This window comes from Mus caroli, unplaced genomic scaffold (assembly GCF_978045245.1).
Source record: "Mus caroli unplaced genomic scaffold, Mus_caroli_1 scaffold_12, whole genome shotgun sequence".
NCBI lineage: Eukaryota > Metazoa > Chordata > Mammalia > Rodentia > Muridae > Mus > Mus caroli.
In genome coordinates this window covers 60,938,775-60,949,917 of record NW_028227267.1, presented here as the reverse complement: position 1 = coordinate 60,949,917, position 11,143 = coordinate 60,938,775, and the positions used below count along the sequence as shown (strand labels likewise).

At 43.1% G+C, this 11,143-nt stretch overlaps 1 protein-coding gene across 3 annotated transcripts in view; it reads right to left on the bottom strand.

Moving 5' to 3' along the window:
• The window catches only part of Kif13b (kinesin family member 13B), a 159,051-nt gene that overhangs the window by 77,261 nt on the left and 70,647 nt on the right, over nucleotides 1-11,143 (bottom strand). For all 3 annotated transcript variants that reach the window (XM_021181269.2, XM_021181270.2, XM_029469046.2), the window contains exons 8-10: nucleotides 10,705-10,839; nucleotides 8,389-8,501; nucleotides 7,244-7,355 (exon numbers count right to left, since the gene is read on the bottom strand). In XM_021181269.2, the coding sequence (XP_021036928.1) occupies nucleotides 7,244-7,355; nucleotides 8,389-8,501; nucleotides 10,705-10,839 (360 nt within the window). The remainder of the gene's footprint in view (nucleotides 1-7,243; nucleotides 7,356-8,388; nucleotides 8,502-10,704; nucleotides 10,840-11,143) is intronic.

Below are 11,143 nucleotides of genomic sequence, written 5' to 3'. Positions count from 1 at the left end.
TCAAGGAATTCTACCCCCCCCCCAATGTTAATGACTCCATGATAATCAGAGACAGAATCTAGGAGGTGAAGGTGTGGCTAATGTCTCAGCAAAATGGTGTACACTGGGACCTTCAGGACAGCCCTTAAGACTGTAGAAAAGAACTCTAAAAACATGAGTTTGAAAATTTGCAATATTTCTCAAGTATGCAATATGAATTTTGTGAGGGGCTTCATAAATCTAAAGAAACAAAGGCAGCTAGACTATGAACCAGTTTGTTAAAAAAGATACAAAAGCAAGCAGATTCCTAAATTCAAGGTCATCGAATCCAGGTTCAGGTTTGGTAAAAATGGTAATTTCAGCACAGGATCCCACCCAGCTAGTTTATTGGCTGTGTTTAACAGAGGCAGACAGATCTCTGAATTCTTTTGCAATGTTAAATGAACATATGTGCTTGCTGTCTCCTAAGAATTAAGAGGCTGGGGTCACAGGATGGTGATTCATAGGATAATTAAAAGGAAACCTGGAGTAAAAGACTGGGTTGATATGTAAAATAAAAGACTGGGCTTATGATCTACAGGAGATAAGCTAACAGAAATTTTTTAGAATAGCAAGAGAGAAGTGTTTGGAAAAATGTCTAAAGCAGAACAGCGAGAGCAAGAGCAAGAGCAAAAGAGAAAGAGAGAGCTGTCTGGAGGTCTCCAGAGCAAGCAGATCAGACAGAAAGAAAGAAAGCAGATCAGAGGGGAAGAAAGCAGAACAGGAAGCAAGCAGGCTGAGAAGCCACAGAGCAGAGGCTGCCAGCTTCGACCCATGATTTGACTTGCAGTGGTTTGTTTTCACCTCTCCCAAACACCCCTCTCTCAGAACCCCTCTCCAAGCTGAGGCTGGTCCTTAGCCACCCTCAAAAAATTTTAAATTACTAAATCAACTCCCACTCCACTGACCATGCAAAAGATGTTAAAGGTCACCCCATTTCTGCAGAGACTCTCAGGCATCACAGCCTGCTGAGTCCTAACTAGTGCTGGCTCTTCCCTTGGATGGTCAGCATTTATAGACTGGCCTCTAACTGGCAAAACAGCAAAGGTGACAGAGGTGGTGGCATGTCATCTCTGATATTGAATTAAAAGCAGGTGATGCTCTCTGTTTAGCACTCCTTCTTGCTCTCAGGAGGAGCAAGGTGGCCCTACGAAGAGACCCACAGGAGTGAAAATGGAAGCAGGTCCTTGAGTTCTGCCTATCATCATGGAAGTGACAACACTCTCACACCTGATTCAGGCCTCTAGATGATTACAGCCTTGGCTTATACTTAAACTACAGCTCATAGGGCCCTGGCTCCAAGCACTTAAAACTGCCTGTGGAGTAAGATGTTACAGGTCAGTAGATAGCATTTCTATACCATGTAACACTTGGGAACATTATAAAAAAACTAAACTATATAAAAGAATCAGGACTGGGGTGATGGCTCAGTGGGGAAAGGACGTGCCATACAAGCATTAGGATCAGAGCAGATTTCCAGCACTCGTGTAAAAGCCAAGTGGACAGCAGCCCACCTATAATCCCAGAGCATGGGATGCAAAGACAGGGCTCCCTGAAGAAAGACAGCTAGACACACTAAATCAGTAAGTTCTGGGTTCACGTGAGAGACCCTGTCCCAGTGTATAAAGTGGAGAGCAATACAGGAAAAAACCCAACACCAACTAAAGTGCACACACACCCATATATACATGTTTCCAATTACACAAATGTGCACACACACTACATACACACACATAAAAAATATTCAGAGCTGAGAGAACGCTTAATCACAAAAGTGCCTGCTTTGCAAATGCAGGAACTTGAATTCAGTGCTTCAAATACATGTAAAAAGCTAAACATGGTAGTATGTACCTACAATCCCATGGAGAAAGGTAGATCCCCAGAACTTGCGGCCATGCCTGACCTACTAGATGAGCCCCATGTGTCTCAAAAACAGTGAAGGGCCTGCAGAGGTTGCTCAGCAGTTCAGAGTACTTCCTGCTCTCACAGAGGGCCTGGGTTCAGTCCTCAGTACCCAAAAGGTGCTCTATACCACCAGTTTCAGGGGGTTCTGATGCCCTCTGCCGGCTCCTACATGCTCATGGTGCATATAAACTCACACAGGCCAACATTATATTCATACAAATAAAACCTCTAAAATTATGTTTTTAAAGGTGTACAGAGCCTGAGGAACAAAATCTAAGGTTGTCCTCTGGATTCCACATGCACACACTCATGTACATAGACCCACATACATGAACACATAAAGATTCAATATCCCCTTTCAGAAATGTGACCTCAGTGAACAACGGAGTCTTAAAATTCAGAGATATTCACTACGTAACAAGAAAGCTGACTTAGATTTGGCCAATATTCACCTTTAGAAAACTCTTAATTTTAAAAATATAGTTTTTCCAATTTTAACACATATAATTTTTTTAGAGAATTTTGTAGTTTTATACATTTCTCTGCCTTTTGTGAATTCAACTATTAGCAGCCCCACTCTATTAGAGAGGAAAGCAGGATTGTTCTAAAAAACAAAACACAAAAACAAGCAAACAAACACATCAACAACATGCCTAAGAATCTAGACCTAGCAAACTGGGTATTTACTCCACCCCAGGATTTTCCACCGTGACTTCAAACACACCTCCCTTCCCACACAGACACCCACAACAAGCACATCAGGCAGCCACAACTACAGGCCTACAGGCTGAGTCAGATCACCTGACACCACTTCAAATTATTCTGTCATGACATTAGGAACAAAATAATTCACAAGGTATCAACAGCTCAATACGATCAAAAACAATATATATGTATGCTTACTCTTCCATTACTAAAAAATTTGTTTTTCAAAAAAAAAGAGAGAGAGAGAGATAATTATATTGAAGAAAATATGCTCTTATGTATAGAAAGGCAAGAAATGTAACCAATCTGGACTTCGAGAAGTACAGCCAGGACTGCTTGATTCTTTTCACTCCTAGACACTAATTTCACATTGTCAGTGCTCCAGTTTGTCATGAGGAGCCCATGCACATTCAGGATAGGAAAGTCTCAAGGACTGTGGTTCCACCTACCAGCGATGCCAGACATCCCCCTAAGGGTTACTGCACAGTCTACCCATGGGCACAGCAAACAAGAATGACAAACAGGACTTGTAACCATAACCACCAATGGTGAAAGCAAGCTGCCACTGCATGCGTCGGCAGAGAAAAGGAAACTGGGCACACCCCATGCCTGATTTACCAAATGACCAAATGACCAATGTGAGCAGCAATATGCTCACATTGTCTTGAACAAAAAGGAAAATGTAGCAAAAGAATGGGCAGGCATCCAAGAGAAAGTTTACAGTTTCTTGTTTACTCCTTAATTAAGCACATCAGACAAGCTTTGTTTCAAATGTGGCGATGCAAATTAAATGGACACTGGGAAGAAATTTCATTTTAGAAGTCAGAATTTTTCTTTTCAAGCTGAAAGAACTCTGAAATCATCTAATCGAATTACTTCATTGTGCTGCTAGGAAACTGAGACCCAGAAAAGCCGAGAGACTTACCAAATGAAGGTCAGCGTGCTAATGCAGACCAGAGCTGGGATTGCTTGCTCTTCCCCCTCTTGTGGGGTTTGCCATCTAATAGGAGAGGCAATGCTGTGTAAGAGCTAAACCCAGGGTCTAGAAGCACGAAGAGCAGAAGGAACCTAGGAGAGAAGACACTCCAGACTGGCAGGTAGAGGAGAGAGGAGCAGGAAGTGACAAGTAAGAATAAAACGCTAACGCACGACAGCCATCTTCACTCGCCTAGAGCCTACAAAGCCAGAGAGCACAGCTAGGACGAGAGGTCAGCTGGGAAGGGCCTTTGAAGCCATTCATTAAAGAACTTGGCCTTGATTCTAAGGGCCTGGAGGACAGTTACTAAAAAGACTTAAAGTTCTTGTGAATTTGGAAACAGAAGAGTGGATTGGACAAAGAAGGTCCAAGGGAAATGGTTGTCAGCTCAGTGAGAGATCCACATGACATCCACTAGAGAATTGACATTAAGAATAAAAGTGGGGGCTGGAGAGATGGCTCGGAGGTTAAGAGCACTGACAGCTCTTCCAGAGGTCTTGAGTTCAATTCCCAGCAACTACATGGTGACTCACAATCTATATAGTGAGGTCTAGCACCCTCTTCTGTCATACAAGCATATATGCAGGCAGAACACTGTGTACATAATACATAAATAAATCTTAAAAAAAAAAATTAAAAGTGGGCCAGGGAGTGGTGGTGCAAGCCTTTAATCCTAGCACTCAGGAGGCAAAGGCAGGCAGATTGCTGTGAGTTCAAAGACAGCCTGGTCTACACAGTGAGTTCCAGGACAGCCAAACTATACAGACTCAAAACTACCCTGTCTCAAAAACTAAGAAACAAAGAATAAAAGTGGGGTCAGAGCTCACAAAGTAGGAGCTAGGCACTCATAGCCACACTTGGAGTTAGGAGATCCACATTCAGACATTTGATAAACATCAAGTATGCTTCACTCCCAAGCATCTACATAAAAATCCTGGTGTGGTGGCAGAGGACTGTAATCTCAGCAGTGGGGAGTTAAACAGGCAGATCACTGGAGCACACTGGCCACTCAGCTGAGCCTAACTTCCTAACCCCGGATCCCAGTGAAGAGACCCTGGCTCAAAAGTCAAAGAAGACAACACCAAGTATGACCTCTGGTACATCCATATACACATTCATCTCTTTAAAGGTAATCCATTTTATGAGCTCAATGGAAGTCCTGCTGGGGGTGTGCTAATCTTAGACCAACACTGAAAGACAATCAGCAGGTGTGGGGTGGGAGTAGACTAGGAGTTAAACAAGAATCCATGCACTGGGTAGAGGTGGAGGGGCAAACATTACAGCTCTGGACAAAGTTTTTAGATCCCCCTACTTAGACTCTTGGTGCAAACATCAAATATATAAAACAGGAAATACAAGCCTTTAAGAAAAAAATAATAGAAACTGAACAAACATGCTTTAGTTTTAATCTGAATCATCACAAAGAAGCTGCAATTACATCTTTGGTTCATTCTTCGCATATTACAAACATCTTCCCTTACTTTCAATCAAAAACAGGCAAAATCAAATGGAGGGCCTCAATGAATCTTTACTAAGAGCACAGTTCACATAAACCAGCCACGCATGGACATGGCTGTCTGACCCCTGATTCATCAACAGGGGTAACAGGCTCAGCTTTATGGACAGCAACTGAACTGAACCAACAAGAGGCGATTGCCTGTTGTTTTAACTAAAGTCACAGTGACTATGTAGACTCTGATTTTAAATCAGGCACATCAAGGGAATGGCTATGCATGACTTGAAATGCCTCTCTGGAAGTCCGAGGAAGAAGAATATTATCAGATTTTCTTTCTGAAGACTTTGAGGCCAGCCTGATCTACAGAGTGAGTTCAGGGCAGTCAGGGCTACACAGAGAAACCCTGTTGTGAGTGCAGGGAGAAAATCCTGAGTGTGTATAGTCAGGAGAAAGTACTTCCCTTTGAAAGTACTTCAACGGCTGATCTCTAAACAGTGATTCAGTCAACGGTGGCAACCAACATTTACTAAGTTCCCTGGGGCCCCTGCTTCACTATAGTAAGAGATAATAAGTACAGTACATTTTTATCAATGAGAAAATGAGCCATGGGCTGGTGAGATGGCTCAGTGGGTAAGAGCACCCGACTGCTCTTCCAAAGGTCCGAGGTTCAAATCCCAGCAACCACATGGTGGCTCACAACCATCCATAACGAGATCTGGCGCCCTCTTCTGGAGTGTCTGACGATAGCTACAGTGAACTTACATATAATAAATAAATAAATCTTAAAAAAAAAAAAAAAAGAAAATGAGCCATCACTAAGCTACGCCAGACACAAAAAGTTATTTCCTTGTTTCTAATTATATGTGTAGCTTTCGGCAGGTGAGTTCAGCCCCTTTAGGAGCCAGAAGAGGGTGTCAGATCCCTTGGAACTGGGGTTATAGGCAACTGTGAGCTAAGCTACATGGATTCTGGGCATTGTATTGAGGCCCTCTAGAAGAGCAGAACTCTTCTAAACAACGTACCACATCTCCAGTGCCTGCTTCTCTGTTTCCAGTGAATCATGGAGAGTATGAGAAAGGCAAAAGTTTTTGTTCCACTCTGACACCTTTACAAAGTTGTCACCTATTACAAGCTCTAATCCCCAGCCTGATGTCCACTTCCCACACCACCTTCAGGAAGACCCCAGGGGACCCATCCTTTGTGGAATCACCAACACACTAGTAAGGTAACCCTTTGTGCTCTTGGCTCACCACGGGTGACAGTCTCCATTTCCTTGTGTTCCCTTGGGGCACTTATGGATGTTTTCCTTTCACATTTCTTTTGATTGTTTGCCACAGTGGAGAAGTGGCTGTGTTTCTACTCTACACTTAGCTGAAGCTTTGCAAAGTAGAAAAAACAAAGGCTCGGGGAGAATGAAACGGAAAATGAGCTCAAGCTAATCAAAGGTGTCTGTGAGCAGAACAGAGCAGGACATGAGGCAGGGGACACTGTGAGTGACCACACTGTGCCCTCACCACTTGATCCTTCTGCCCCTCAATATATAGGGGCCACTCTGTGTTCAACAACCACTTCCCATGCAGGTTCTGGAGGACAAGAATGCTATACACTAGCAAGAAATTGACACTTGCTCCTGAAAACTGAAACTGTTCACAAGCCTAAAAGCTATACAACTGAACACAGATGGAGACAAGGTCCCTAGAATTGACTAACCTACTGTTTGTTCTTCCTTTCTGCCATTGAAAAATGCTAAAAACTGGCTGGTTTTGTGTCAACGTGACACAAGCAAGAGTCAACAGAGAAAAGAGCCTCAGTTGAGGAAATCTCTATGAGGTCCAGCTCTTAGGCAGTTTTCAATTAGTGATTGATGGAAGAGGGCTCAGCACACTATGGGCAGTGGCATGCCTAGACTGGATGTCCTGAGCTCTGTAAGAAAGTAAGCTGAGCAAGCTATAAGGAGCCACTCAGTAAGCAGCACCCCTATAGAGCTTCTGAATCAGCTCCTGTCTCCGGGTTCCTGCCCTGTTTGAGTTGCTGTCCTGACATCCTTTGTTGATGAACAGCAATATGGAAGTATAAGCCGAATCAACCCTTTCCTCCCCGACGTGCTTTTTGGTCATGGTGTTTTGTTGAAGCAAAAGGATCACTAACTAAAACACTAACAAAGGACAAAGAAAATGACTCACCTTAAGCAGCCATGTGAGAACTGAATCCCGATAGGGAACAAATTTATTTTTGTTTTTGCCAGCACCCTGATCGGCCAGGGCAGAGATAACCAGACCCAGGGTTGTGAGGGACCTGCATGGAACAAAAAGCACAATTATCTAAGCCAGAACATATCGAATGTCACATTAGTTGCACGGATGGACAGCAGCCAGGTGCCCTTGGCTGCATGTAACGAGTGCTGTGGTCAGCACTTTGCTGTCTGATCTGAAGACCGAGCTCCCAAAGGCTACTGGCCATCTGAGCTACTTGAGACAATAAAAATACTTAGCACTGTTTATTTTTCATTTTTGCAGATAAAATATGTGACCTGGAAAACTAGGGTGAAGATAATAATATAACCAACAGACACCTTCAAGAAGGGTGTTCAGGGTAAAATACTGATTAGAGCAAAAGTGCTAACAAGCTGACATCTGCACACCCTAGTGCTGGAGAAGTGTTCCGTAGTTCCCACCTGCTGGCTAATGTCTCACCTCATATCTCTAGGAGCCCTGAAGAAAGGGAAGACTTGAACCCATGAAGAAGTAACGATTTAGCTTGAGGGAAAACTATGTGATGGAGCTGGCAAATGGAACACTACTTCATAAAGTCTTGGTTCTGAGATACTGACAAATACAACAGCAGACTAAAAGGGACAGCCCAATGTGGCTGGCACAGTGTCTATTCACACAGCCGAGAACCAGTGGAGGATGACTATGCTCCATGGATAACAGCAAGTCACAAGGACGAGACTGGGTTGTCACAACTGGGGGTCAAAAGAGAGTCAGTGGATCACTTAGTGAGAGGACACCAGGGGTTCTATCAAACATTCCGCAATATACAACATCCTCCACCCACAGGAAAAGGAGTCATTTAAGCCCAGTGTCAATAGGGCCATTGTTGAGAAGTCCTGACTTGACTGAGGGCTGTGCTTGCCAGTTCCATCAAACAACTCCACAGATGAGAAAATGAGCCTAGGCCATAGAAAACACTAGAAAAAATATCCAAACTGCTTACTCATCATTGCCTCAATCGTTCCAGAACCATCTTATTCTGTAAGCCCAGATGTTCCCCCATTTTTCTATCAGCCCCATAGAGTGACTCAAGAATGTGATCCTGGAACGCTTACTTGTTGATGTTGCTGCCCTCCTTCAGCCTGTCACCCGCAGCTCCAGTTTTCGTGGCTCGTTCACTGCCAGCTAAATCCACTAAGCTCAGCTTGCCCACTTTCTCTCCAGATGTCTGCAGAGAAAACCAACACATGCTACACAAGGCTAATGAGTGGTCAGAACAGGCTGACTCCCTTGAATGGCTTATTGTCTCCGGCCTTTGCCAAAGCTATCTGTCATTACTGCAAAAATTATTTTGTGCTGGCACTAAACACTGCAGAAACTACCACCTAGCACAAAACTTACACAATTTGCTAACCCAGTAGTGAGCAAACAAGGAAGAAGATGATGACCTCAGGAAAAATGCTATAAAATGCAACATTTTGGAGAAATTGGTAGAGTTTTCAGAGATATAAACAAAAGTGCTTATAAAATAAAAAGTTTAATGATTTAAAACTATGCTTAAAATTTCATAAATGTTAGCCCAAGACAAAATACTTACATTCTTGGCTAATATTAAAAACAAAAACAAAGAATCCGACTTTTGTGTGACAAATTTGTTCAAAAAGTCAAAAACATTTTCTAAACACTTTTATCTTATTCAGCTGATCAGCTTAACTTTTCCACATTTGCTGTGGTCTTTGACAGTGGTGTCTTCTTCCACCAGATCGAACATGTGACATGCTTTATGCTTTACCTCATCAGCAAAACAGAACATAAGACAGCGATGTCAGAGGCTATGGATGCAAGCACTGTGGAAACTTTCCTTTAAAATCTGTTCTCATCGGCTGGGAAAGTAGCTCTTGGCAGAATGTTTATCTGGCGTACAGAAGGCCCTGGGTTCTGCTCTCAGCACTGCAAAAGTACATTTATACATTTCCATAAATAAACATTACAAAGGGATATTTTGCTTCCCAGATCAAAAATACTTACGTTTTTAAAAAAAAAAAAAAAAGTCCGGACTGGAGAGATGGCTCGGCAATCAAGAGCACTGGCTGCTCTTCCGGAGGTCCTGAGTTCAATTCCCAGCAACCACATGGTGGCTCACAACCATCTGTAATGGGATCTGATGCCCTCTTCTGGTGTTCATGAAGAGAACTATAGTTTACTTAGATACATTAAAGAAATTAAAATAATAATAATAAAAGAAAAGAAAGTCTTTAGTATGTTACGTTTTTTGTTTCGCTTTACTCTAAAAAGGAAATCAACGACAGAGAACTTTTTGGTTTTGACATTGATCTTGATGTGGAGGAAAAACATTATTTTTCAGCAAAGGAGAAGCCTGCTAGCATGAAGCACCTCGCCACGTTACTTTTGCTTCACATAATTGAGAGTGAGGTCCTGAGGGATGGACATGGGAAATCATTCTTCACATGGAGAGAGAGAGAGAGAGAGAGAGAGAGAGAGAGAGAGAGAGAGAGAGCGAACACGTGAGCTACCAGCAGATGTTCAACGTGCCAAAGGCCTCAGCAGCTTCACAAGGTTCCAACCAAACGCTCAAAGGGTGCTCTACACATTCAATGATTGCTATGGCATTGCATTCTTCCCTAACACAAGCTGCTCCTTGACCTCTTGGCTGTTTAGCAGCAGGGATACCGGCAAAGGTGTCTCCACTGAAAACAGCCATCTGGGTATAAAGTGGCTGGGCCAGGTCAAGCAGCTTGTGTAATTCAGCCTCACTGTCCTCTTGCTGGAGAGTGGGAACTATGCCTAGTCCAAGACTCCCTTGCAGCCAGGCCGCAGGATATGACATTGCTCCTTTAGACCCTCTTGCTAAAGACTGGAAAGCAGAAGTTAAGTGTCTTCCTTGGCCTTTTTTCTGCCATCAGGGAAGTCATGAAATCTAAGTTTTCAGGACATTCTACAACTTCCGGGTGCTAAGAGGCAGCTTCACTGACAGAAGCAATTTCTTTATTCCTGAATAAAGCTATGTGTGTCCCTTGTGGTTTTAGGAGTGACTCCTAGAGTGGCTATAGACCCCAACCCTCTTGGGGTATTCCAACAGTGCTGTAGCTACAGTACAGCAGCTTCTGTTCCTGCTAGGATCTTCTGTCCTGAGTCCTGACCAATAGTCTGGATCAGGCCTTCAATTTAGCTAGCAAAGAGAATAGGCTAAACCAGTAATTCTCAGCCTGTGGGTCACAACCCCTTTGAGGATCATATATCAGATATTTACATTACAATTCATAACAGTAGCAAAATTACAGTTATGAAGTAACATCAAAAATGTTATGGTTAGAGGTCACCCCAACATGAAGAACTGTATTAAAGGGTCACAGCATCAGGAAGGTTGAGAGCCACTGGACTAAATCATGATCATTTCAGAAGCTACTCACCCCAGACTTCACATCATACAGAGTATGTGTCAGGGTGATTTTGAAGACTGCATGGGAACGGCTACTTTCCTCATTCATGTTGGTTGCAGCAACTGTCCGAGACTTGTTGCCCTCAGACATCAGAGACTCAATATCCTAAGTGAAAACAGGTCACAGGAACTTACTCATTATTTGTGAATAAGCATGACCCCTCTCACAAGCACCCAAGTTTTTGCAGGTTATATTTTGTTTTTCCACAAGAATATAAGAGCCCATACTATTTTCAAGGGCCAACTAAAGTGCTTCACTCACTGCAGACACAGAAGCACATGGCAGCTTTGACACAAACAAGTTTAGAAGCTAGACTCCCTCAACCCACAGATAGGATCTTACAAGGTACCTCAGGCTAGCCCTCACATTCATTCTATAGCTCAGGCTGGCCTCAATCTTGTGATCTTCC